Source organism: Saccharomyces kudriavzevii (assembly GCF_947243775.1).
Source record: "Saccharomyces kudriavzevii IFO 1802 strain IFO1802 genome assembly, chromosome: 7".
NCBI classification, from domain to species: Eukaryota; Fungi; Ascomycota; class Saccharomycetes; order Saccharomycetales; family Saccharomycetaceae; genus Saccharomyces; species Saccharomyces kudriavzevii.
The window spans coordinates 473,190-500,317 of NC_079278.1; the positions used below are offsets into that span (position 1 = coordinate 473,190).

The 27,128-nt window shown below is 39.0% G+C and overlaps 14 protein-coding genes across 14 annotated transcripts; 7 read left to right on the forward strand and 7 right to left on the reverse strand.

The window, feature by feature from the left end:
- Positions 1-32: 32 nt before the first annotated feature.
- GET1 (GET complex subunit GET1) lies at positions 33-740 on the reverse strand (the record flags this gene model as incomplete). The annotated part of the gene is made up of 1 exon (XM_056227990.1): positions 33-740. One exon carries the CDS (start codon positions 738-740, stop codon positions 33-35), a length of 708 nt encoding a protein of 235 aa, XP_056087757.1.
- A 271-nt stretch (positions 741-1,011) lies between these two features.
- On the forward strand, positions 1,012-1,848 carry CKB1 (casein kinase 2 regulatory subunit CKB1; the record flags this gene model as incomplete). The annotated part of the gene is made up of 1 exon (XM_056227991.1): positions 1,012-1,848. One exon carries the CDS (start codon positions 1,012-1,014, stop codon positions 1,846-1,848), a length of 837 nt encoding a protein of 278 aa, XP_056087758.1.
- Positions 1,849-1,955: 107 nt separating this feature from the next.
- JAC1 (J-type chaperone JAC1) lies at positions 1,956-2,510 on the reverse strand (the record flags this gene model as incomplete). Its single annotated transcript, XM_056227993.1, has 1 exon — positions 1,956-2,510. One exon carries the CDS (start codon positions 2,508-2,510, stop codon positions 1,956-1,958), a length of 555 nt encoding a protein of 184 aa, XP_056087759.1.
- Positions 2,511-2,688: 178 nt separating this feature from the next.
- Positions 2,689-4,200, forward strand: ATE1 (arginyltransferase; the record flags this gene model as incomplete). The annotated part of the gene is made up of 1 exon (XM_056227994.1): positions 2,689-4,200. One exon carries the CDS (start codon positions 2,689-2,691, stop codon positions 4,198-4,200), a length of 1,512 nt encoding a protein of 503 aa, XP_056087760.1.
- Positions 4,201-4,503: 303 nt separating this feature from the next.
- On the forward strand, positions 4,504-7,749 carry KAP122 (Kap122p; the record flags this gene model as incomplete). Its single annotated transcript, XM_056227995.1, has 1 exon — positions 4,504-7,749. One exon carries the CDS (start codon positions 4,504-4,506, stop codon positions 7,747-7,749), a length of 3,246 nt encoding a protein of 1,081 aa, XP_056087761.1.
- A 125-nt stretch (positions 7,750-7,874) lies between these two features.
- BIL2 (Bil2p) lies at positions 7,875-8,267 on the reverse strand (the record flags this gene model as incomplete). The annotated part of the gene is made up of 1 exon (XM_056227996.1): positions 7,875-8,267. The coding sequence occupies one exon, from the start codon at positions 8,265-8,267 to the stop codon at positions 7,875-7,877; it is 393 nt and encodes a 130-aa protein (XP_056087762.1).
- Positions 8,268-8,942: 675 nt separating this feature from the next.
- Positions 8,943-11,615, forward strand: PUF4 (Puf4p; the record flags this gene model as incomplete). Its single annotated transcript, XM_056227997.1, has 1 exon — positions 8,943-11,615. The coding sequence occupies one exon, from the start codon at positions 8,943-8,945 to the stop codon at positions 11,613-11,615; it is 2,673 nt and encodes an 890-aa protein (XP_056087763.1).
- A 272-nt stretch (positions 11,616-11,887) lies between these two features.
- Positions 11,888-15,130, reverse strand: PDR1 (drug-responsive transcription factor PDR1; the record flags this gene model as incomplete). Its single annotated transcript, XM_056227998.1, has 1 exon — positions 11,888-15,130. The coding sequence occupies one exon, from the start codon at positions 15,128-15,130 to the stop codon at positions 11,888-11,890; it is 3,243 nt and encodes a 1,080-aa protein (XP_056087764.1).
- A 594-nt stretch (positions 15,131-15,724) lies between these two features.
- On the forward strand, positions 15,725-17,146 carry ERG4 (delta(24(24(1)))-sterol reductase; the record flags this gene model as incomplete). The annotated part of the gene is made up of 1 exon (XM_056227999.1): positions 15,725-17,146. One exon carries the CDS (start codon positions 15,725-15,727, stop codon positions 17,144-17,146), a length of 1,422 nt encoding a protein of 473 aa, XP_056087765.1.
- Positions 17,147-17,354: 208 nt separating this feature from the next.
- On the reverse strand, positions 17,355-18,113 carry SCL1 (proteasome core particle subunit alpha 1; the record flags this gene model as incomplete). The annotated part of the gene is made up of 1 exon (XM_056228000.1): positions 17,355-18,113. The coding sequence occupies one exon, from the start codon at positions 18,111-18,113 to the stop codon at positions 17,355-17,357; it is 759 nt and encodes a 252-aa protein (XP_056087766.1).
- Positions 18,114-18,388: 275 nt separating this feature from the next.
- MPO1 (2-hydroxy-palmitic acid dioxygenase MPO1) lies at positions 18,389-18,922 on the forward strand (the record flags this gene model as incomplete). The annotated part of the gene is made up of 1 exon (XM_056228001.1): positions 18,389-18,922. One exon carries the CDS (start codon positions 18,389-18,391, stop codon positions 18,920-18,922), a length of 534 nt encoding a protein of 177 aa, XP_056087767.1.
- Positions 18,923-19,162: 240 nt separating this feature from the next.
- On the reverse strand, positions 19,163-21,502 carry LEU1 (3-isopropylmalate dehydratase LEU1; the record flags this gene model as incomplete). Its single annotated transcript, XM_056228002.1, has 1 exon — positions 19,163-21,502. The coding sequence occupies one exon, from the start codon at positions 21,500-21,502 to the stop codon at positions 19,163-19,165; it is 2,340 nt and encodes a 779-aa protein (XP_056087768.1).
- Positions 21,503-22,751: 1,249 nt separating this feature from the next.
- PMA1 (H(+)-exporting P2-type ATPase PMA1) lies at positions 22,752-25,499 on the reverse strand (the record flags this gene model as incomplete). The annotated part of the gene is made up of 1 exon (XM_056228004.1): positions 22,752-25,499. One exon carries the CDS (start codon positions 25,497-25,499, stop codon positions 22,752-22,754), a length of 2,748 nt encoding a protein of 915 aa, XP_056087769.1.
- Positions 25,500-26,105: 606 nt separating this feature from the next.
- BRP1 (Brp1p) lies at positions 26,106-26,444 on the forward strand (the record flags this gene model as incomplete). The annotated part of the gene is made up of 1 exon (XM_056228005.1): positions 26,106-26,444. One exon carries the CDS (start codon positions 26,106-26,108, stop codon positions 26,442-26,444), a length of 339 nt encoding a protein of 112 aa, XP_056087770.1.
- Positions 26,445-27,128: the final 684 nt, after the last annotated feature.

Here is a 27,128-nt window from a genome sequence, read left to right on the forward strand (position 1 = left end):
ATACATACATACGTATACATATTGCAACGACACTAATCTAAAATAAAGGCATTGTCGGAAACATCCAATTTTTTTTCTTCTTGAGTCTCTGCAACTGCAGGCGGTCCCATCTTGGGGGTTAGAAACAATTGGTTGACTATAAATTCTATTCCATTGATAACGTTCATCAAAGCCCAAACCCAGATCCCTAAAGAAACACTTTGTAAAGTCACGGCATCAAACTTTGCGGTGCCAAATTTGCCTTCCATTATATGCCATCTTTGAGAGATGGTTCTTAGTGGGTGCAATACAACATAAAACCAGCCTTGAGACCAAACACCAGTGACAAAGGTAGGGAACAACGTGCTCGTTGAGGAACTTAACTTGTAAATGGGCGTCTTACCATACACGATCTTGAACACAAAAAATGGCACCGTTAGTGCCAATAGTCTCAACTTTTGAAGATTGCCTTGAAATGCTTTGTTTTGTGATTTTATCTCATTTTTCAAGTCGTTTATTTCTTTGTCTAATGAATCCAATTTCCTATTGTTTTTGGTCCATTTAGCATAATTGTCCTGGGCAGAAATGGTATTGTTGAGCTCCTTTAGTTCATGACGCTCTTTCATTTTGTTGAAGTATTTTTTGGAGAGTTCATTCGCTGGTGCAAGATTAGCGATCCATTTATCGTGATATTTGGCTGTATATTGTAGAAACTTCGTAATCACAACAAAGAACACCGCCACTGCTGCTGCCCAATGCATTTTCACTTAATTATACGTAGTGCCAGGTTTGCAATTGTCTTTCTTCCTTTTATCTGATCCTTTGCTCCGAGGTATTGTTGCATTTATCATCACTACAATCTTTTTTCACTTTTGGGAAGGAAAGAAAAACTGAAAACATCAACTGGCAAGTGTCTAATGGCAAAAAAGGCGATAGTCGATAGGTGGAAACACGGTAGAACGTTAAGCCGAGTCTGTGAATTAGTGGTTTGGTATTTATATTTGGCCATTAGCTGAAAAGAGAGAGAAACCGATGTCGCAAGAGTTTGTGGAAGACTATTCACGTACAGGATCCTCAGACGACGAGGATAGTGGGGCATATGACGAGTGGATTCCATCGTTCTGTTCCAGGTTTGGCCACGAATATTTCTGCCAGGTGCCCACCGAGTTTATCGAGGATGATTTCAACATGACCTCGTTATCTCAAGAGGTACCTCACTACCGTAAAGCCCTGGATTTGATATTGGATTTAGAGGCTATGAGTGATGAGGAAGAGGACGAGGCAGATGTGGTGGAAGAAAACGAAATAGATCAAGAGATGCAAAGTAATGACGGTCACGATGAAGACAAAAAGCGAAACAAGTCCCCCGTGGTGAACAAGAGCATCATCGAGCATGCAGCGGAACAATTATACGGCTTGATTCATGCAAGATTCATTTTGACTAAGCCAGGCCTACAAGCAATGGCCGAGAAATTTGATCACAAGGAGTTCGGGACCTGCCCCCGTTATTACTGTAATGGCATGCAATTGCTGCCTTGTGGCTTAAGCGATACCGTCGGGAAACACACCGTCAGGTTGTACTGTCCCAGTTGTCAGGACTTGTATCTTCCTCAGTCATCTCGATTCCTTTGCTTGGAAGGTGCTTTTTGGGGAACAAGTTTTCCTGGTGTATTTTTGAAACACTTCAAAGAATTGGAGGAGTATGTGGAAAGGAAGAGTAAAGAATCATATGAATTGAAAGTCTTTGGGTTTAAGATAAATGATGAGGCAGTATCTGGTCCAAGAATGAAGTGGCTGAGACAGTACCCATCCACAGAGGAAGACTGGGAGGAATTTTCCAAGTGCGAGTTTGAGACACCTGCAGTTTAATTGTTGAATTATATTCCTCGTCCCCCTCCTACCATATACTTATGTACTTTACGTATTTACATTGTCCTGTTTTTATATTATTACTATTATTTTCACCCTGAGACACTCTAGTGATTCAATTCTAATGATTCTCCTGGCACCCATTCCTTGAATGCTTTGGCTAAGTTGTACCAGTATTTCAACTCCACGGTCAATTTCACCGCAGAAGCGTAATCCTCCTTGTTGTAGCATTGCTCCAAATGTGCTTCGATATTCTGAATCCTTTGTTTGTTTTCATTTGCCAAATTCTTCACATCAGCTTCATCATCCAGCTGAGACAATTCATCATGGATGTCTAGAACCTTCAACAAGAGCTGCGGATCACTCGTAGTCACCTCATGCGAGGTCTGTTCCCGGGTCAAATCGATGTTGCGCAAGAGTTTGAGCATGTACTGTGACCTTCTTAGGGGGTCCTTGAGCGTATGATAGGCTTGGTTGAGCGTTGAAGACTGTTCGCTACCTTGTTGAACCATGTCCGGGTGGTGCTGTGCTTGCAACTGCCTATATTCCTTCCTTAATTTTGATTGATCTATGCTCCAAATGGGCAATTTCTTGGGAAAGGTCTTAGGAAACAGATGGTAGAACGTCGTGATAAACCTTCGTTGAATCGAGAACCTCAGCATTTTGCGAATTAAAGGGCTTTTTGGTGTTCCTTGAGTGTTTGGTACCTTGACAGATTTTCTTCATGTGGCTTCCCTGTCTTTTTTTCACTATTGTCAAGAAGTAAGTTGAGCCTTTATTACGTATTATTGAGCAAGACAAGAGAGGTTCAACCAAGAAAGTGGAAACAGGACTGCGATTATGTCTGACAGATTTGTCATTTGGGCACCTTCAATGCATAGTGAGCCTGCTGCCAAATGTGGGTACTGTCACGGCAGTAAAGGGGAAAACAGGGACCAGCTGTTCGCTTTGGATTCATGGGCACAACGTTATATGGGCAAATTGGACGCTATAGAGATTGATAACTGCACAATAGGCTCTTTCGTAGAACATATGGACGTAGCCACATATGATCGTTTGTGCAATATGGGGTTTAGACGCTCTGGCAAGTTTCTTTACAAAGTGGATCCTTTGAGGAACTGCTGTAGGCTATATACTATTAGAACCGTCCCTCAAGAATTGAACATGACGAAGGAACTGAGAAAATGCGTCAGCCGTTTTGTCACTAGGATTGTAAATGATAATTCCTGCACGTCTCCCCTTCCAAGCCGTGATTTTGTTGGCAAAATTGTTGATGCAGAGCTGAACTCCAAGACATTCCATACCAGATTTGAACCCGCAATTTATAGTGATGAGAAGTACCAGCTATTTGTCAAATATCAGGAAAACGTCCACCAGGACTATAAGAACTCGCCCAAGTCCTTCAAACGATTCCTATGTGATACGCCGTTTGGTCTCGAAGCGGTGTTGGGAACACAAGAATCGTGGGACCAGTTGAACAATTGGCAACGTATGGAGCCAGGTGAGAAACTTAAACATGTCGGGCCAGTCCATGAATGTTACTACTATGAGGACAAACTGATTGCCATTACCGTGTCGGATATCTTACCAAGTGGTATATCCTCGGTGTATTTCATTTGGGATCCAGATTACAGTAAATGGTCCTTGGGGAAGCTCAGTGCTTTACGTGACCTTGCTATCATTCAAAAGACCAACCTGCAATACTACTATTTGGGCTACTACATTCAGGACTGTCCTAAGATGAATTATAAAGCAAGCTACGGTGCAGAAGTATTGGATGTGTGCCATGGTAAATATATACCACTAAAAATCATCGAAAATATGATTTCTAGAGGTAGACTCTTTGTTCTGGGTGAGGAAGAGACAAACGTTTCCAGGGAACTACAAATCATCGACTCTGCTGCCGGAAAAGGCGCAAGATTTTTTATTGATAACAGTACCAAGTACAAGAACATTGCCGAAGAAATATACGGTGTGAATGGGCGTGCATTCGAATCCGCCAATGGCTCAGCATTGCAATTGAAGGAGCTCTACGGTATACCGTACGAAGAGGAGGACTTGGATACCATTTACCATTTGAAAGAGCAGAATGACTCTTCTCCCGGTGGTATTCCCAATGTGGTGCCCGGGTTGCTCCCACTGTGGGAATTGCTTCACATCATGGAGTCTGGCAAGATCACTGACCTGGAAGGAAGGCTATTTCTGTTTGAAATCGAAACGGATGGCATTCGCCCACTGATGAATTTCTACAATGAACCTCCTCATGTCAAGAAATGCATTTGTGATCTGATACGGTTGTTTGGTTTCGAAACATGCATGAAAGCCGTCATTTTATATAGTGAGCAAATGTGATTTTGACCACATCATTTACAACAATCAAGTACATAACTTTCTTAGCATTTAGTCATTTACCATCAATTTGGCCGAACTATATTCAGTGATCGATCCAGTAGTTCTAAAATCGATTGATTCATCTGGCATCTCCATTCTGGTGCTTTTTTTCCTTCCTCATCGCGTGAAAAATTTGAAAGAAACTCGAAACTTTTTGTATTTCTGTATTATTTACAGTTTTAAGGACAATCTAATAATCTAATCTAAGTATTGTGAAGCACAGGCTCGAACAGCACCGTAACAGCCTCTTATTCTTAGTGTCTGATGACTTCTATTCACGAGGTTGTGGCTCTTATCGAAGAGCTGTATTCTCCTCATCCGAAACATGACGTTCATCAAATTCAACAGAGTTTACAGTCAATCCAGAAATCAGAACAAGGCTTCCACCTTGCCAATGAGCTGCTGTCTGATGATAAGTACTCTGCGAACATCAAGTACTTCGGTGCGTTGACGTTGACTGTGCAACTGAATACACGGGGTGAAAACGACTATGAAACCTTATGGAATGTTTTCAAGTCAAATTTATCGTACTTGACAAAGTTCAGTACATTATACATTTCCAACCCCAACATGTATGGGCAGTCTCTAATCATTATTAAAAAGTTAATGTCGAACTTGTCGTTGATCTTTACAAGAATTAACGATCCGCAGCTCAATAGTACTTATAGTGAAAATATGATTGAACAATGGAACAATCCCATAAATACGTTTATCCAGCTCATGTCTTTCCAAAATCAAAATGTCCATGCTGAACAGCTATTGTTTGATTCAATTAATTGTTCTCTGACTTACGAACAATTATCTCAGTTCGCCAGCCTTTCTCAGAAACACAACGAATTAGTATTGACGTTTACGGAAATTATTGTAGAAGATTTGACCAAATTTCAAACAAAGAGACATTCAATGTCTCAAATCCATGATATAGTCCATGAGTACTTATATATCTCGACTATGGCATTGATTAACTTGAACTTGACTGTATCAGCTATCTTCAATCCTATAGTGTTTGATTGTATTACTGCTTGGGTTAATTACATTTCATTGACCAGAGGTGTATCTCCAAGTGGTAGAATGGATCTATCAGAAATTTTCCAAAACTTGATAGATTTGATGTATCAATCCACTGAAGGATCCGATGGCTATGATAATGCCGAAAAGATCCTAACAATTTTTGGTAATGTTTTCGCTAATGATCCACTGTTAATGAGTTATGATTTGAGAGAACAAATTGAGTGTATCTTCTTAGGTGTAGTGAGGCCTGATTCTGGAATAACGGACTCATCTAACAAAAATTCTTGGATGCTGCAGTACATGAACTATTTAGTTACCAACGAATTTTTCTCTGAATTGAAAGAACTGACCATTTGCATCGTGGATTTCTTACAAATTAATACATTAAGCGTTTGTAATAAGTTATTCACGAACATTCAAGTGACTGACAATGGTCAAGTTCAAGATGAATTTATCAAAGAGTATATTAAGGTTCTTTTGCAATTAACCAATTTCCCACTGACGCCTGTCCTACAAGAGTTTTTCTCTGTAAGAATGGTCGATTTTTGGTTGGATTTATCGGACGCCTACACTAACTTAGCCACCGAAACTTTGAGACCAAACTCTATTGAATTGTCTACACAAATTTTCCAGCAGTTGATCGACGTTTATTTACCTAAAATTTCTCTGAGTGTTAAGCAAAAAATAGTTGAAGAAGATGGTGAAACTACGTCTATGAACGAATTTGATGATTTCAGAAATGCCGTCTGTGATCTTGCTCAATCTCTTTGGTCCATTTTGGGAAACGATAATTTAACAAATGTTCTCATTAACGGTATGGGCCAAATACCTGCAGCGAGTGACGAATCTCTAACCATCAAGGATTCTGACCCTATGTTCCAAATTGAAACGATGTGCTTTGTATTGAATACTATATTGGTTGATATGACGTTATCGGAAAGCTCATGGATTAAAACTATCCTTGACTCCAACAAATTCTTCAACCAGAACGTATTATCGGTCTTCCAAACTGGATTCCAAACTAGCGCCGATACAAACGTTGGTAGAATTTTGAAACTTGATATTGTAAGAACGAGCACTACGCTAATGGGTACTTTGGCAGGCTATTTCAAACAAGAGCCTTTTCAATTAAACCCATATATTGAGACCTTATTTCAAGGTTTGCATACATGTACTAATTTTACCAGCAAAAACGAGCAAGAAAAAATTTCGAACGATAAACTCGAAGTTATGGTCATCAAGACTGTATCAACACTATGTGAAACATGTCGTGAAGAATTGACTCCATATTTGATGCATTTCATAAACTTCTTGAACTCTGTCATTAGGCTAGAGTCTAATGTTTCCCATTTCACTAGAACCAAGTTGGTTAGATCAATAGGTTATGTGGTTCAATGTCAGGTTGTCGGTGGTCCAGAAGTGCAAGCTAAATATATTTCACAATTGACAGATCTGTTGAATGGATCAATAGAACACTGCTTGGCATCATCGGTACAGTTGCAAGAACAGCAAGATTACATCAACTGTCTGTTGTGCTGTATATCTGAGCTAGCAACTGCCCTAATTCAACCTACCGAAATTATCGAAAACGATGCACTACTACAGAGATTAACTGATTTTCAAAATTTTTGGTCCACTGATCCACTACAAATCCGATCGAAGATTTTACGTACTATCGATGAGGTCTTGGATAATCCTATATATGGTAAGAACTCGGCATTTGTAGAGATTGGCTGTTTAATTGTTGGTAAAGGATTGAATTTGCCTGAAGACGAGCCTTTTTTCCTCAAGTATACTATGTCTGATGTCATGAATTTTGTTTTGAAACACGTCCCCAACTGTGAACTTGGCACTTCTTTGCCTTATTTTGTTTATCTACTAGAAAAATTGATTTTGGAATTTAGAAGTCAACTAACATCACAAGAGTTTGATTTCATGTTCGAGAAGATTCTTTTAGCCTACTATGATACATATATTATCAATGATCCGGATCTCTTACAGATGACGATAGGTTTCGTTAATAATGTGTTAGACGTTAAGCCAGGTTTGGCAATTGGCAGTAAGCATTGGACTTCGTTTATATTGCCTCACTTTCTAAAATTACTACCATCGAGAGAGAAGTTCACAATTGTTGCGGTGGCAAAGTTTTGGACCAAGTTGATCAATAACAAGAAATACAACCAAGAAGAACTAACAACCGTTAGGCAACAAGTTTCCTCCATAGGGCAAGAACTGGTATACCAAACTATGTATGGTTTATTTCACACACAAAGGTCTGATCTGAATAGTTACACGGATTTGCTAAGAGCCTTGGTAGCCAAATTCCCAATTGAGGCTAGGGATTGGCTGGTTGTTGTCTTGCCCCGAATATGTAATAATCCTGCAGGTCATGAAAAATTCACTAATAAACTACTCATTACAAGGGGAAGCAGAGCAGCCGGGAATGTTATTTTACAATGGTGGTTGGATTGTACTACACTTCCAAACTATCAGGCATAATTTGATAAGGGTTTACTACAGAGTATAAAAATTATCTTCCGTTACACCATATTAAGTTGCTACTTTGATACTTTTAATAGATAGAACCCTCCTTTTCTGAAGTTAAGTAGCCGTATATACAAAAGTTAATAATCAGAAATGTCATGTTCATGATTGGGATTTAACGACAGATACTTCAAAATCTCCAATTCCAATTGAAACTGCTCTTCACTCCAATATATACTTGAACTTTTGGGAGATAGGAACATGCTCGCAGGCAGAGTGCCGGGCTGTGAGCCATTATTGGAATGGAGAAAGTTCACATCTGGAAGGGACTTTATGTGCTTCTCTGGAAGTAATTCGTGTTTGTTTTTCCATTTTCTGAAGTGGTGAATTCTCTCCCCAGTCATATGTGATGCCTTTGCCTTTTGAGAAAACTTTTTCAACGAATTTTTCAGATTATTTGTAGTCTCAAGCAGGCCAGTGGGCCTGCTTGTGTCAGTGTCAGGATAGTTCAATGGATGTATTACGTCTTCCATTGCAAAGTTTAGACGTTTCAGAAGTTGAACTTGTCTGATTCTATTTGCTACAAGAAGTACGTGAATATGTATGACGCTTGTTCCTCATCTATTGTTGTTTTGTGACTACAAATCCCAATTTGTGACGTCTCTTCTTATTATCCAGAAGTCACGTCACTATGAACGTTTTTTCCACTTTTTTTGTTTTGGGACCCTTCAGAAAATAAAAAAATAAAAATCACGATATAGTACAGTTATACTCATCCTCGATGAATTGCGCAAGCTAATCAAATTCAAAGAGAACATCGACTGCCTGGTTTTTCTCTTCAAAGGTGAACAGCAAACAGCAACTCACATCGTTTTTTTTGAATAGCTTTTTTTTGTCGAGACAGAAAAAACTTTCTTCCGTATATTAGACTGTACATTATTTCTATTGTATTTTAGTTTTCAACCCAAGAATTTGAGTCGTCATTAATATTATTCGTTTTTGTACACTATCCTCCAGACGAACTATTTTTATTGTACTTGAAATTCCTGTTGATATTGTTTATTAGTTATCATTCTATTTTATTTCCCTTTATTAATTTGGTTCTTTTAACAGTCCCTGTTCATTGCCCCTTCTATTGTTTCTTTGGCTTCAGAATCTATCAATAAAAGAAAAACCAAGCACCGTCACAGCTCAGGTATATTTACGTCATGTCTATAACAGATTTGAAAGAAGAAATCGATGACGTGCCATCCGTAGACCCAGTCGTTTCAGAAACAGTCAATTCTGCTCTAGAACAGTTGCAGCTAGATGATCCAGAAGAACCCGCCATTTCCAACATATTTTCGAATGAAGCGCCACAAAGTTCTCAATTTGTCAACGGTCCTCCATCTCAAATGTTCCCTCATCCCCAAATGATGGGTGGGATGAGCTTTATGCCTTATTCTCAAATGATGCAAGTCCCTCATAATCACGGTCCTTTTTTCCCACCTCCTGACTTCAACGATCCTACTGCACCATTGAACAACTCGTCTTTGAATGCAGGTGCCCCACCAATGTTATTCAACAATGACTCTCTCCCTTTCCAAATGCTCTCTTCTGGTGCAACTGCAACAGCAGCAGGAGGACAGGCTTTAAATACATTGACTAATGAAAGCTCAATGAAAGTACTACCTAACACTTCTGCCGATCCGTTATGGATTCCTGCAAACGTTCTAGGCTCTGCGTCTGTGGCCATTGAAGAAACTACCGCTACTCTGCAAGAGAGCATTCCATCTAAGAATGCGGCATCCAATAATAAGACTAGTTCTTTCAGGAGACAAACCTTTCATGCTTTGTCACCAACAGACCTTATTAATGCAGCCAACAATGTGACCTTGTCAAAGGATTTTCAAGCTGATATGCAAAAAATTTCCAAGGCCAATAAGCCATTTGTAGGAGCTAATAATACTGCAAAGACTAGAACTCAATCTATTTCGTTTGACAATACGCCTTCCTCTACTTCATTCATTCCCTCAACTGACAGTGTTTCCGAAAAATTATCTGGCTTCAAAATCGAGGAAACCCACAAGGAGGATTTGATTGGAAAAGCCACATCAAGTAAAAAGGAAAGTAGTCCTACGACTTATGCAGCAGCATACCCTTATGGGGGCCCCTTACTTCAACCAAATCCTATTATGCCAGGCCACCCACATAATATATCTTCACCTATGTATGGCATTAGATCACCTTTCCCTAATTCATATGAGATAGGTGCACAGTTTCAACCTTTTTCTCCGATCCTAAATCCTGCGAGCCACTCACTAAATCCAAACTCTCCGGTTCCTTTAAATCATTCACCAATTCATCTAGGTCCGGTTTTAAACCCTAATTCGCAGTCAGTTGCCTTTTCAGATATCAAAGATAATAATGGTAAACCTATAACTGGTAACGACAAGATCGGTCCAATGAACCCTAATCTTGGACCATCCATGCAACCGTTCCACATGTTGCCTCCTCAACAAAACACCCCACCTCCTCCTTGGTTATATGGAACACCTCCTCCCTTTAACACAATGGTCCCTCCTCATTTATTAGCCCAAAATCATATGTCACTAATGAATAACGTCAATAATAAACATCATAACCGTAATAATAACATATCAAGTCATAACCATAACGACAATAGTGGTAATTCCAATTACAATAATAAAGATGGAAGCCGTTCCAACGCTGGTAAGATGAAAAACACGAAAAGCGGTTACCATGGCTATTATAGTAACAACAATAATAACAATAATAGCAATAATAATAACAATAGTAATAATAATGGCAATAATAATAATAATAACAGCAGCAGCAACAATGTGGAAAAGCAGCGGAAAATCGAGGATTCTTCAAGATTTGCAGACGCTGTGTTAGACCAATATATTGGGAATATTCATTCGTTGTGTAAAGATCAGCATGGATGTCGTTTTCTGCAAAAGCAATTGGACGTTCTCGGTAGTAAAGCAGCAGATGCTATTTTTGAAGAAACCAAGGAGTATACCGTCGAATTGATGACTGATTCATTTGGTAACTATTTGATTCAAAAGTTATTAGAAGAAGTTACCACAGAACAGAGAATTGTACTCACGAAGATATCTTCCCCTCATTTTGTTGAGATTTCTTTGAATCCTCATGGTACAAGAGCATTACAGAAGTTAATTGAATGTATCAAGACATATGAAGAAGCACAGATTGTTGTTGATTCCTTACGTCCTTACACTGTTCAATTGAGCAAAGATTTAAATGGTAACCATGTCATTCAAAAATGTTTGCAAAGGTTGAAACCCGAAAATTTTCAGTTCATTTTTGATGCAATCTGTGATAACTGTATTGATATTGCCACTCATAGACATGGATGTTGCGTTTTGCAACGCTGTTTGGATCATGGAACCAGGGAGCAATGTGAAACTTTGTGTAATAAATTGCTGACCCTTGTTGATAAATTAACTTTAGATCCATTTGGTAATTACGTGGTTCAGTATATAATTACCAAAGAATCCGAAAGAAAGAAATATGATTACACGCACAAAATTGTTCACCTATTGAAGCCAAAGGCTATTGAACTTTCTATCCATAAATTTGGATCAAATGTTATTGAAAAAATTTTAAAGACGCCTATTGTTTCAGAACCAATGATTCTGGAAATTTTAAATAATGGTGGCGAAACAGGCATTCAATCATTGTTGAATGACAGTTACGGTAATTATGTTCTACAAACAGCATTGGACATTTCTCATAAACAAAATGATTATCTTTATAAAAGGTTATCAGATATTGTGGCACCTTTACTAGTAGGTCCTATAAGAAATACACCTCATGGTAAAAGAATCATTGGAATGTTACATTTAGATTCATGATTGGTTGATTCATTTTCAATTTAGCTTTTTTTTATGTTTGCCTCATATAATATCTTCTGTACAATATTAAAATACATCATTTTTAATTGATAGTCATTCATATCCGAATCATAGACGGAAAATATTCCTCTCGCCTTTACGCAGTGGTAAATAGTTAAAGGCAAATATACTACAAAGATGTTCGCTTTGAAAAAGAAACACATTATAGTATGCAAAGGAAAAACTTCAAAAGAAGGAATATTGAGAACTTTTATCAATATATACGTATACAATTAATTGTCTGGATAAACGTCACTCCATAGAATACTGTAGAGATCTTCAAGATCACCGTTATTAACAAATTCATCTAAAGTTCCCAAATTGAAGCTTGTCGCAGAGAAATTATTATTGTTATTGTTATTGTTATTGTTATTGTTATTATTATTGTTATTGTTATTGTTGTTGTTGTTGCTGCTGTTGCTGTTATCGTCATTGTTGTTGCTACTGTTGTTATTGTTATTATCATTTATGTTCATAAATGATGACTGCATTGGAGTCGGCACTTGTTGTTGGGCACTGATTGATTGAGATGGTCTACTAGATTGGATTTGTGCGCTATTTTGGCCGTCGGTTGATTGTGAATTATCCGGATTGATCATATCTGATACAGACAATGATCTAAACGAAGGGAGTTGTGCAAATTCTGGCAATGTGTTGCTCTTCATTGGCGAAGGGACTGATCTACCATGATATGACAGTTGTGGTGATTCGATACCATTTAGTAAACATGTTGTAGTACCGGTCTTTAAGTTTGGAATATTTGCCTTTGACTTTTGTCTTGATTTTTCCATCATTTGCTTTTTGTCCTCATTAGACATTAATGGTACCTGAAACTGTCTATTTTTCAACATTTGTGAAACCGTTAAATGGAATCCGGACTTCTGAACTGGCTCTAATAAGAACCTATAAGCGCAGGAGTTTGTATCCAAAACAAGCTCTATTATTCCCTTCAAATCTGGCGAGTTTTCTTCAATATATTTGGAGAGAACATCCAAGTTGGTACTAGAGGATTCACCGTATGCTAAAAGCATAATACGAGTGACAATTGTTAAGAAGGAAAACGCCCTTGTATAATCTTTGAAACTTTGACTGTTGAACACGTTTTCATTGGTTTCATTTTCTGAGAAGATCTTGATGTTCAAAAACCTTTTGAAGACTTTAATCATATTCAAAACGTCAGTGATCTTGATAAATTCTGCTACTGAAAATGCTTGCGATACCAAAATGATACAACTGATAGAATAATGAGAGAATGAACGATACACGAAATAATCATTGTCAAAATCTAGTAGAATCGTATTCATATCAGTCCATGATTTGTAAATCTTATGAAGGTATATTTTCAAGCTCTCAATTAGTATTGAGGGTCTTTGATAAACACATAGTCTTGCAACAATATTATCGGACTCATTAACCATCCTGCAAAAATGGTGCTCATAAAACAAAACAAATCTTGAAGCCATAATTTTGTCCTCTCTTGAGACTTTGAGTTTAGTGTCTTTCGAAAATGCAATATCAAACAGTTTTCCAGTTTGCTCCTTAATAGCATCATACTTCATTTCCGTTTCATTGAAAATTTCGAGTACATCGAGGAGTAGCTTCTCTCTAACTATAGATGGTTTTGATGTATTTCTGATTGACGTGAATTTTTCATTAAATAAAACAGATGATGAAAAGTGACTAACTATTTGTAAGACGGCTAATTCTCCATAGTCTTTTAAACTGGATATGGACATATTATCAAAAGCTTCATTTCTATGAACTAAGTGAACATTCTCGATAAAATCTCTATTATCCAGAAACCCAACATCTCGAAAATCTTTTGGTAACAAACAATTGATCTTAGAATCATCAATGTTTGAAGGATATCCCATTTTGGACGCTAAGGTTTTTTCGAAATAGAAAGCTTTCCACCAAAGTTTTCTCCTTCTTTCGGCGAAGGCTTCATCAAGACCAACATAAAATTCCCATCTTGACAAACCAACCCTGGAAACAAAGTGAACTGCAACGTTCAACACTTTCTCGAAACCATAAATCTCCGCTAGCCAAAATAGCAGATCTAGAAAGTATAAAAGTTGCTCCAAATGCGTTATGTCGCAGGTGAAATCCACATAGTTGTATAATGTGGAATTATAGTAGCTATAACATAAGGCAATTAATGCCTCCCCTGCTTGACAATAATGAATAAACTCTAGTAATACATCGTTTGACTGCGTATTTTTAACCGCCGAGGGGTTGGATGTCACTTCCATTAAGAAATTTTGGTAGGAACTTTTATGCGTGTTCAACATTTTCAACAGTATTCCAAACATATTGATATCATCGTTCATTTCGCCCAGTAGTTCAGAATTGCTTATCCCGGTGATATTCCTCACAAACGGCTGAGGTAAGTGGTTTATCACCAAAGCCACATGTGATTTTGTGTGTGCTGTATTTGGGCTCCCTGCAGATGATATGGAAGACGGAGTCGATGGCAAAAGATTCATCCTCTGTAAGTAATTTTCCAGGGGATTAGCTATGGAGACACAGCCCTGATTGAGATGGTGAAAACAAACATCAAAAAACCTCAACATGATGTATAAGGTTTCCTTAGCTGTTCTGGGGAAGATCTCGCATTTGGATTTGGACCTATAGTTTTGGAAACATTTACCGATACCCTGAAGCGACAGGAATTGGAAAGGAGAATACAAACCGAAAATTTCATCAATCAAAGGCTGGCTAGAAGTATCTTGGTCTTTCTTGTTGTTTGACCAAGCCGCATATCTTGTTAGATGTACCACATCACAGTATTTATTTTTCATCAATTGTGTTTCAATCGACTTATTAGGGTAAAATTTGGTTGTCGCAAACTCCTTAACATTCAACTTCGGTTCCCAGTGTCTTATTAGGTCATTTATCTGAGATTCAATATTTTCTATAGCAGATGTTATGTGCGCACCTAAATGAGCCATCTCCTTCAGATTTTTTAAAGTGTCTTGTAAAGACGTCAAAGTGGCTTGCGTTTCGCTATCGTCTTTGTAAAATCCATTTCTGTTCAAATCATCATCATTCTTCCTACTATTTTCACCACTACTATGACCCCCCAACTCAAAATTTTCGAAAAATTTTGTAGGTTGATCTATTGCGCAGGGTCCATCTGCACATACCTGAGAATTGCAAAGAGAAGCAGAACTACAATCCGTCTCTTCTTTAACTTGAACGGTGGCGCCTTCCAGGCTCCCTTTTTGGAGATTTTTTATCCGATGACCACCTTGCCTGCTCGTGAATGTACATTCGCAAGAGTATATTTCGCAGCTTGCGCAGGGGAATTTCCCATTGCATTTTATTTTCCTTTTCCTGCAGTTATCACATGCCTTACTGACCTTCGATCTTGGTTTACGAACTCTGCCGCTTAAACTCATAGAAAAATTGCCGGAATCTACAGAAGATTCTGCATCCGGGCCTGCCTCAGTACGGACGCCGTTCTTAGAGGACATCCCTCGTCTTTTTTTCGTTTATTTATCTTCTATATTCCAGCCAATCTGAATAGTTGGCAAACCGTGCGCAAATTGCCCTCTCTCTTTGCCTTTTTGCCAAATTCTGCTCTTGGTAATCTTATGTGGCCTCTATGTTCTGAATTCATGCTATTACCGAGCAATAAAGAGTGGACTACTCATGCAATGAGCATATAAAGTTGTTTTGGAGAGGCTTGATTAGCGCCTCATATTGCCACTCATTAGGGCTTGAACAAAAATGATCTCTGACCCAGGGTTGTGTCTGTTTTTATATCAAGACCTATCGGACCCTGAAGAGATAAATCAGGGCTCGTTTGCTCTCGTTTAATAGTTAAACGAGGCTCTTTCCTTTTTTCGTTCCTTGGCTTTTTTTTTCCCGCATTGCATAATAGCCGGTATGACACGACCGTTTGGCGTTTCCATGGAAAACTTGAATTATATATCCTCGAGAAAAAACCACATCACAGCTTGCTTACCCCAGTATAGTGGGGGCTTGTTTTCCTCATAAATATACATAAATATATATGCATATATACCTACCATAGGGTCGTACAGTTCACGCAAATTACCGTCATTATGGGTAATGATAACACTAAGAAGAGCCAAGTGAAGGGAGAGGAAAAGAAATCTAAGCAGCCGGTTAATTTTCTGCCTCAAGGTAAATGGTTGAAGCCGAATGAAATCGAATACGAGTTTGGTGGGACCGCCGGTGTCGTTGGTATGGTAATAGGGTTCCCGCTTCTGATGTACTACATGTGGATTTGTGCGGAATTTTACCACGGAAAGATTGCCCTGCCAAAGGCAGGCGAATCCTGGATGCACTTCATTAAACATCTGTATCAATTGTTCTTGGAGAACGGCGTTCCAGAAAAGTATGACTGGACGATTTTCTTGACATTTTGGATTTTCCAAATAATTTTCTATTACACGTTGCCTGGTATCTGGACTAAAGGTCAACCCTTGTCCCATTTGAAGGGCAAACAGTTGCCCTACTTCTGTAATGCTATGTGGACCTTGTACGTATCTACTACGTTGGTCTTGGTTTTGCACTTCACCCATCTTTTCAGGCTGTATATCATCATTGACCGTTTTGGCAAAATCATGACATGCGCCATCTTTTCAGGTTTCGCTTTTTCCATCATATTGTATCTATGGACATTGTTTGTTTCTCATGATTATCATAGAATGACAGGCAACCACCTTTACGATTTCTTCATGGGAGCTCCACTTAATCCTCGTTGGGGGATTTTGGACTTGAAGATGTTTTTCGAGGTTAGGTTACCTTGGTTTACTCTTTATTTTATCACTTTGGGTGCCTGTTTGAAACAATGGGAAACCTACGGCTACGTAACTCCACAATTGGGCGTTGTCATGTTAGCCCATTGGTTGTACGCGAACGCGTGTGCAAAAGGTGAAGAGTTGATTGTTCCAACTTGGGATATGGCTTACGAAAAATTCGGTTTTATGCTAATCTTTTGGAACATCGCAGGTGTGCCATACACTTACTGCCATTGCACTTTGTATTTGTACTACCATGACCCATCTGAATACCAGTGGTCAACCTTGTACAATGCTTCACTGTATATCGTCTTATTATGTGCCTATTACTTCTTTGACACCGCAAATGCTCAAAAGAATTCGTTTAGAAAGCAAATGTCTGGTGACAAAACTGTCAGAAAGACCTTCCCATTTTTTCCGTACCAGGTTTTGAAGAACCCGAAATATATGGTGACTTCAAATGGCTCGTATTTGTTGATTGACGGTTGGTACACTTGGGCAAGAAAAATCCACTATACAGCTGATTGGACTCAATCTTTGATTTGGGCCTTATCTTGTGGTTTCAATTCAGTATTCCCATGGTTTTTCCCTGCCTTCTTCCTTGTTGTCTTGGTTCACAGAGCCTTCAGAGACCAAGCTAAATGTAAGAGAAAGTATGGAAAGGATTGGGACGAATATTGTAAGCATTGCCCTTATGTGTTCATTCCTTTCATCTTCTAGAATGTTTTTGTTTCCACTTTACTGCCTCCTTTCCATAGTTTGCATATAAAAAGTATACATGTATTTACACGACAAGAATGTCCAAAAAAAGTTGATTTTCTATTATTTATTCTACTACTTCAAATGAGAAATCCTAAATGAACATGTCTGTACGTATATTGCGTGTTTTGTGCGTCATTTTACAGCGTTTTGTGATTGAGTGGATAGATTAATCTTGTTCAGCAATTGCTACAAGTCTTTTTTCAATATTCTCAGCATTCAAGGTGAAAAACTTGTCCTTAATGGCGACACCGACCTCCAAGTCGTTCTTTGAAAATTCAGTACCTAATGCGTCAATCATATGGGTGATGGCAAACTCGACCACCTTTTCCCACGATTCTTCTTTAATATGGTCAATTTTGCTCTTCTTGAAATGGTTTTCCAAGTTTGTCGTGATTTCTTGTTGTTTTGGTCCTGTTGCAGTGGCTTTATAGCCAACATAGTAACCCGCGGGATCTGTCTTATAAATGGATGGGCCTAATTCTTCGTCTACAGAAACAAATGTAAGTATAACACCCAATGGCCTCATATATGCTCTTTGAGTATAGATTTGGGAAAGGTTGGCCATTCTCTTGGCCAAAACGTCGCATGGCATGTCATAACCGTATTTATAACGGAATTCCGCGGCTTCAGCCTTAGCCCTTAGGGCTGCATTCCTTGCATCTGGTATTGGCCCGTTTACCACCATACCGATCGTTCTGGATATGGAAAATATATATGAAACAGTAGCTGGATCCAACAATTTGTCAGGGACTTTTTTTTGACTTATCACCACAGTACAGTTCTTACCTCTGACCGCCAATGAGTTTATATTAGTTTGGTTGGTGGCTTTGAAGGCATACTCTACCTGATATAAACGACCCTCGGGGGAAAAGATGGTAATGTGTCTGTCATAACCAGCAGCAGATGCAGCAGCAGCACCGGACATAATTCTGATATATTTACTTGCCTTTTCGTCTGCCCGTTTATTCCTTGATATCAAAACTAGTAAATAGGTCCTTTATATTGGCCTTTTCGCTTGCGGTGGCAAATTGGTGTAAGGTGTCTCGTCCTTCGTGATAACACATTTAAGGGTTGCAACAGTCAAAGTACAAGAGCTTGATCTATCCATGTCATAATTGCTTTTGGAAGCTGAAGAATGTCTGCAACCATACACATTCAATATATTATCAGTATAGCAAGTTTGGTACAAGATAGATGGTAATGGACGAAAAATTGCTGGATTTAAGGTCTCAACTTGGGTTTTACAAGTTTTATCACCATGACCCTAAAAACGTATTGATCCACGCCATATTTGTTCCCACCATCCTCTTCAGTAGTTTAAGTATGCTTCATAGAATTAAGCTATATCATGGCATTTCATTGACTGCTTTGATAAGTGTTTTATTCTTCATATTCTATTGTCTTTTATATTTGCCCACTGGACTTTTAGCAGGGTTTTTTTTGCTTTCATTAAATCTTGCCCTAGTCGATCACAGAATTCATTTATCATTCAAACAGGAACTAAGTTTGTTTGTGATTGGATGGATTTTCCAGTTTGTTGGCCATGGCGTCTTTGAGAAAAAGAGACCAGCTTTGATGGACAATTTGGTTCAGAGCTTGGTACTAGCACCGTATTTCATAATGTTCGAGTTTCTTTTCAAAATAGGTTGCATGCCTCAACTAAAGGCCAACCTGGAACATGATCTTGAAGTCAAACAAAAGGATTTGGAAAACTCACGCAATAAAAATGAGTGAAGTATTTTTTTTGAAATACATATAGAGCCCTAGGCACTTGTAGAACCTACATATACATTCTGGGAGGGGCCCCATTACAAGTTGTATCAATGATGTTATAGTGAAATAAATAAATAATTAGATGAGTACTTTAAAGTACAAATAAATAATAAATAAGTAGTTTTGGTTCCCAGAGAAGTGTGAACTGCTTGTTACAACACATGTTTCAATCCCCAAACATAGAAAAAACTTTGGCAGCGGTTACCAGTCCTGGTGAACAGTGTCAAAAGTAGTGACGGCCGCCTTTCTTTTTGGGATGTTATCAAACTTCAATAATTTAGACCCACCTTCCAAAAATGAGTATTTATCTCTTCTCAAAGCTTCATATTTGGAAATGAACTCTTCTTTTTGCAATGTGATACCAATGTCATCAAGACCGTTAACCAAACAGTGCTTTCTGAAGGGTTCTATCTCAAAATGATCGACAAGTACATTACCATTGGAATCCAAAATCCTTTGGTTTGGCAAATCAACGCATAGCTTGCCACCCTTGTTGGCAATAGGGATTAATTTGTCAATAATGATTTGTTGATCTAATCTTATTGGCAATAAGCCATTCTTGAAAGAGTTATTGTAGAAAATATCACCGTAAGAAGGTGCGATAATAGATTTTATACCAAAATCTTTCAAAGCCCATGGCGCATGTTCTCTTGAGGAACCACAACCGAAATTGTCACCAGTAACAATTAATATTTCAGCTTTTCTCCAAGGTTCCACATTTAATACGAAATCTGTTTCTTGGTCCTTACCTTGGTCGTCTTTATGGAAACGCCATTCATAGAACAAACCTTTCTTTAAACCCGTTCTCTTGATGGTCTTTAAAAATTGTTTTGGAATAATAGCGTCTGTGTCAACGTTAGCCTTGTCCAATGGTGCACTGATACCCTCCAAAGTCAAAAATGGCTTCATGCTGGAAGAACTAGGCTTGGTAGGTGCATCATTCGACTTTGTTGGAATATCCTTTAGTTCATCGTTGGCTACATCCTGTGGAGCGTCTTCTGGTTGGGCGGGTTCGACGTGATCGTAAGCAGCGCTTTCCAGTTCTCTTTCATCTTCTGAAGTAACTTCAAGTTTTGGGCTACCTTCATCTTGACTCTTATATTCAAATTCTCTGATATCTATGAAGTGACCAGAGATACCGGCGGCAGCAGCCATTGCTGGAGACATTAAATGTGTACGAGACAAGGCACCTTGACGACCTTCAAAATTTCTGTTAGATGTGGAAGCACAACGTTCGTAGGCATTCAGAATATCAGGGTTCATACCTAAACACATTGAACAACCGGCTTCCCTCCATTCGAAACCAGCTTCTTGAAAAATATTATGCAAACCTTCTGCTTCAGCTTGTTTCTTGACTAGACCAGAACCTGGAACAACCATAGCCAACTTTATGTTATCAGCCAGTTTGTGGCCCTTAACTACAGCTGCTGCACTTCTTAAATCCTCGATACGACCATTAGTACAGGAACCAATAAAAACCTTATCCACTTTAATACTCATTAGTGGTGTGTTTGCTTTTAAACCCATATAAGTCAAGGCTCTCTCCATACCAGATTTCTTAATTGGATCATTAACATTTTTTGGATCTGGGACCGCACCAGTAATTGGCAACGCATCCTGGGGAGATGTACCCCATGTAATAGTTGGAATCACATCAATTGCTTCAATTTCAATTTCGTGATCAAATTTGGCATCTTTATCGGTTCCCAAAGTTTTCCAGTAAGCAACTGCCTTTTCCCATTCGGCACCCTTTGGGGCTAAAGGTCTACCTTTGGTGTATTGGAAGGTAATTTCATCCGGCTTAATCATACCCGCTCTTGCACCAGCTTCAATGGCCATGTTACACATGGACATACGTGCTTCCATGGAAAGAGCTTCAATAGCCTCACCCGCAAATTCAATAACACTACCAGTACCACCTGCAGTACCTATCAGACCAATAATATACAAGATTAAATCCTTGGAAGTGATACCCGCTGATAGTTTACCATTAACAGTAATTCTCATGTTCTTGGATTTGGCCTGAATGATTGTTTGAGTGGCCAAGACGTGTTCCACTTCGGAAGTACCAATACCAAAGGCCAATGAACCGAAAGCACCATGAGTGGAGGTGTGGGAATCACCACAGACGACAGTAGTACCTGGTAAAGTGAAGCCTTCTTCGGGCCCAATGGTATGGACAATACCCTGTCTTGCTTCGCTCATACCGAAATATGGAACGCCGAATTGCTTAACATTGTTTTCCAAAGTTTTAACTTGCAAACGTGAATCATTTTGCTTGATAAATGTGTCTAATGATTTGAAATTCTTCCTTGATTCGGTTGGAATGTTATGATCCACGGTAGCTAGAGTACAATCAATTCTTCTAACCTTTCTGCCGGCATTCTCTAAACCTTCGAAAGCTTGGGGAGAAGTGACTTCATGGACCAAGTGTCTGTCGATATACAGCAAAAAGGAATCATTTTCATCTTGATGGACGACATGTGCATCAAAAACTTTATCGTAAAGAGTTCTTGGACCCTTGGATGGAGTGTAAACCATTATTCAAATAATATAAAACTAATAGCGACAAGGAATGTCAGTAAAAATAGCTCTCTGTGAATGTTACCTGTTTTAGCCTCTGTGAGAAAGTGTATAGTGACGACCATGTAATAAATGAGGTAAGATCTGCCACTGCTTAAATAAGTATTCAACTACTACTGGAGTCAATTCTCATCGCCGGTCCCGGACAAAACCGGGCAAATTTTGCCGGTACCGGGATTTACTTCCCGAGACCAAAAGAAATTGGTCATTGTAGTAGCCTTGAGAATAGCAGAATAAGGCAGCCTGAGCTGAGTCATCGAGGGTAATGATGCCAATGGCAAGGTTAGTACTTTCTGTAGAAGATTGAAGTTCTACTTTTTCTCTAAAGCTGTGAATTTATCTGTTCAATGAACTACAGAAGTATCGATGCGACCTACCGGCAAAATCATTAAAGAAGATCGGGAACGTCAAATCATGATCTTCGCTGAATGACAATCTTAATCATGACATACCGTGTATAACTGTGTCGCAATAACAATCTTATCAGCGATGACGGGCAACTAACGTATATATGCATACTTAATCGTAACATGACTGCCTGAATGAAGAGATCTTTGAGGCACCACAAGCAAACAAAAATAAAGGCTTACAACATGAGACGTTTGCAGGTCGACCTTTCCTCCCCCCCGACAAACCTCTTGAAAAAAGGTATGTATGTATGTATATATTGATCTGATGACTTACTCAATAAAAATTAAATGAATAAATTAGTGTGTGTGCATTATATAAATTAAAAATTAAGAATTAGACTAAATAAAGTGTTTCTAAAAAAATATTAAAGTTGAAATGTGCGTGTTGTGAATTGTGCTCTATTAGAATAATTATGACTTGTGTGCGTTTCATATTTTAAAATAGGAAATAACCAACAAAGAAAAAGGAATAGTTCCATTTACAATAAACTAATTCTTTCAAATCAGATAAAAACAATTAGCTTCGAGTGTGTGTGTGGTGAAACTAAAAGTAGATGTCATTGAATCTAAAAATTTTAAAGTGTGTGAATAAAATCATAGGTGACAACTCCAAAATGAAATCCTCAAGTATATTGTAATTGGAAATAAGCAGCTTATTCTCGTTGGTTCCTAAGTTTTTTCTCAGTGTATCAGTTCCCATTGATAAAAAATTAAAATTGAAATTAGAAAAATTAAACCAGAAAAATCAAGTTGATTAAATGTGACAAAAATTATGATTAAATGCTACTTCAACAGGATTAGGTTTCCTTTTCGTGTTGAGTAGACACTCTTTGCATAGCAGCCATGAAATCTTCGACACTTCTGGTAGACTTCTTTTCCTTCAATGGCTTACCGTTCATCACCTTGTCAAAGGCTTCTGAGGTAGACATTTCGTAGTAGAAACCACCCAAGACACAGAAGATACCAATAGACCAGACCCAGACACGGACAACAGTGACAATGTCAGTCCAGTTTTCAGACCACCAACCGAATAAGGTAAACATGGTAGCGATGATGTCGACGGCGAAGACGGCACCAGCTAATTGCCATGATGGAATAGAAGACCAGAATGGACCAGCAGCTCTGGTGATGAAAATCAACCAGTTCTCAGTCAAGGAAATTTGTAAGAACATAATACCGTTTAGAGCACCGAAGTTTTGGATGATACCACCCTTTGGTAAAAACATGGTAGTCAAAGTAATCCAAGAACCGACAGCCAAAATAATACCTAAGATAATAGACATACCCCATAATCTTGGTAGGTTCCACTTGACGGGCTTTGGAGAGTAAGGAGCATTATCGTAAGCAATGGCCAAAGTAGCAACATCAGCGAAAATAGCAATGAAAACAATCAAATCAATGTTCAAAGAGTTATCCAAAATAGCAATCCATAGACCCAAGAAAATTTCCAAATGTAAGGACAAAGCAATACGGTAGACGACGTAGGAGTACATTCTGTGGAAAATTTGTCTAGAAGTCTTCAAAGCATCAATGATAGCAGATAAACCAGGAGCCAAGAAAACAATATCAGCAGCAGATCTGGCAGCATCGGTAGCACCTTCGACAGCAATACCGGTATCAGCCTTCTTCAAAGATGGAGCATCGTTAACACCATCACCAGTCATAGCAACCAAGTAACCTCTGTTTTGTAAGATTTCGACAACTCTGTATTTGTGTTGTGGGAAAACTTCAGCGAAACCATCGGCATTTTCAACAAAATCAGCTAATTCGGAACCTGGCATGTCACCACCGCCACCTAGACCTAATCTTTCAGCGTTGTAAATGTTGGTACCCAAACCTAATTGTCTACAAGTTTCCTTAGCAATACCGACGGCATCACCAGTTAACATCTTAACTCTCAAACCTAAATGTCTAGCTTCGCTAACAGTTTGGGCAGTATCGTCTCTTGGTGGATCCATACATGGCATAACACCCAAAATTTCCCAGTGACCTTCACCTCTCTTTCTAGCAACACCTAAAGCACGGAACCCTCTAGAAGCCAATTCAGCAACCTTGTTTTCGTAGTTTTCATGGACATCTTCTGGGATTGGATGGTCTTCTTCGACAGTTTTCAAGACGAATAATGGAGCACCCTTAACACAAACAATTCTTTCACCTTCTGGAGATTGAACAACAGCAGTAACCTTCTTGGAAACAGGGTCAAATGGATGGAATTCCAAAACCTTGTACTTGGTCAAAGCGTCCTTAGCCTTTGGATATTGCTTCAAAGATTTCAAGAAAGCCTTATCGATAGCATCCAAACCCTTCTTCTTTCTGGAAGCAGCCAAACAAGCAGTTAACATCAAGTCATCTGGAGAAACACCTTCAACAGTGTATGGTTCGTGCAAAGACAACTTGTTCTTGGTCAAAGTACCGGTCTTGTCAGAACACAAGATTTCGACACCGGCCAGGGATTCAATAGCAGACAATTTTTGAACAATAGCTTGCTTCTTAGCCAAGTAAGCAGCACCAACGGCCATGGTGGTGGTAACGACAGCTGGCAAACCGACTGGAACACCGATAATAGTAATACCTAGAGTGTATCTCAAGATTCTAACAATACCGTTAGTTCTGTAGAAACAAGCAGTCCAGACAACCAACAAAGTGGCAACGACCAAAACCAACAAGATAATACCAATACCGTTCAAAACTTCAGTGAAATGACCTTGACCACCGGAGGCTTTGTTAACCAAAGCGGCAGCTCTACCAACGAAAGTGTTGTCACCGATAGCGGTAACAACCATGAAACCTTCACCTCTCTTAACAGTGGAAGAAGAGAAAGTTTGGTCACCGTAATGTTTGTCGACGGCCAAAGATTCACCAGTAATAGCAGATTGATCGATTTGCAAGAAACAGTCTTCAGTGACAATACGACCATCAGTTGGGATAATAGTACCATCTTCCAATTGCAAGATATCACCTGGGACGACTTCGTTAGCTGGAATTTCAACTAATTGACCGTCTCTGATAACAACAGCAGTGTTAGCCAAAGTCTTTTTCAATTCATCGACAATAGAACCGGCTTGGAATTCTTGAATGAAACCAACACCAGCATTTAACATTAGCAAACCACAAATAACACCGAAATCGACCCAATCGGACAAACCGGCAGCCAAGATAGCAGCGGCTTCCATAACGAATTGAATTGGCCCGACAAAGAACATGACAAACTTGATAACCAACGATTCTTTATCGTCAGCCATTTCATTCAAACCATACTTCTTTCTCCTTCCCAAGACTTCGTCGGAAGTTAAACCGTAAGATGGGTCAGTTTGTAAATATTCTTCTGGAATTAGTCTAGCTTCACCGGCGGCAACTGGGCCATCGTCTTCACTGATGTCATCGTCACCGTGGTTAGATTGTAGTTCTTCGATCAGAGCATCGATATCGTCATCGTCGGAGGATTCAGATGCATCATCGTAAGTCTTGGCAGGCTTCTCTTGAGTTGGCTCATGAGCAGAAGCAGAAGATGCCGAAGATGATGAGGAGGAGGATGTATCAGCCATGTCGAGATTGATTCTGATAATTAGATCTTTCTTATCTTCTTGTTTTTTTCAATGATTTTCTTTAACTAGCTGGGGGGTATAATCTTTTTTCTTTTCTTTTTGAATGTGTATAAAAGAGAAAAAAAAAGCTGGTATTTTCCAATTAATTAATTATTAACGATTGTTAAAGAAAAAATTTATCAACGAGGTTGATAGAAAAAAAAAGTTTTTGTAGATATAGAAGAAAAAAAGATTTTCACTATTAGTGTATTAGGAGTAAGAGATAAAAATAAAAAAGGCTTAATAATTAGATAATAGAGCATAAGGATAAGCTATTTGAAAATAACACAACATTTGGCCTTTTTATATAATCACGGCCATGGGAAGGAGGGGGGGAACATAAGCAGTATTCACCACCACGTTTTTTCATCACTGGTCATAACTGGAATAAACAAAACAAACGAACTACAAGAGTAACAATTTCCACAGAGGTAAAAAAAAAAATAAAAAAAGGAAAACAGAAACAAAAAAAAGCTCATAGCTCTACTATAACTTCTTCACACTTTCTGTGAACGAGGGAAAAAGACAACAAAAAGGTGATGGGCAAACGGTCTCGAGAGATTTTCCATGATCGAAAAGGAAGGAAAAAATGTCTATTCCTGTCAAGAAAGCCTGTCGAAAACGTCGAGGCCGGGAAGTGCCGCATTGGGAAATACAGATGCAATGCGCGCGAGTTTACGAAATTCTCGCAGGAGTTTCTCCGTTCATGTGCGGCTGGTTCTACGGTGGGTGCATGGGTTTATTGATGCGGCAATTATCGCGGGATCTCCGTATCGAGAACCTCGATTTGTTTGCAAATTACCGGAAGCGGGCAAGCAGAGCTGCGCGAGGTGTGGGTGCTCCCAGCGATATCTTGTTTACACCAGTCCGTTTCAGGAAGCATGTTTTGTTGTAGCAGTGACGTAAACGACTTTTTGCATTTGATCAGAGCTGAGTTAATCTCGGGATGGTCTCTATGTCCTTCTTTTTTCTGTCGAGCTTCCGTTCCGGGTCTCGCGTTCTTTCCCGTGCCGTCGGGTTTAGTTGAATGAAAAAGAAAAAACGTCGTATCGTATCCGAGAAATATTCGTTTCTCTTACGTACGTATGCGATAGCGGTTGAGAAGTTCTGATTCGTTACGATGACTTGATAAGCGGGCTTTTCCACCCATATACGGCTTGCGCCTGACTAAAAACGTGATTGTGTGGTTTGCGTACATGCGCGTATATTGAGCAATTGATTGACTTAGCACACAGTTTTGCTTGTTGGAGTGCGAATACATGTATACGTCCGTTTAGGGGCCCGATGGAGGCGTTTTTTCCCACATTCCTGTGTTCCCGTTGGGCATTCCGTTCCATCGCTTTCTTTTTCCTTGAAGCAAAACAGATAAGCTTTGAGAAAAAAATGATGGATGTGAAAACTGCCTTGACTTACCAAATTCGGTAACCTTATTGAGGCTAGACAGAACTCCCCCCGAATTCGTCCGAGCACTTTTTTTTTCTTTTCCGTATTTACTGTAAACAAAACAAAGTTTCCTTCCGGGAAGATTTTTACGTACGTAAGTTTCCCAAAAGGCGACTTGGATGATAATCTTATGCACTCATCTCGCTG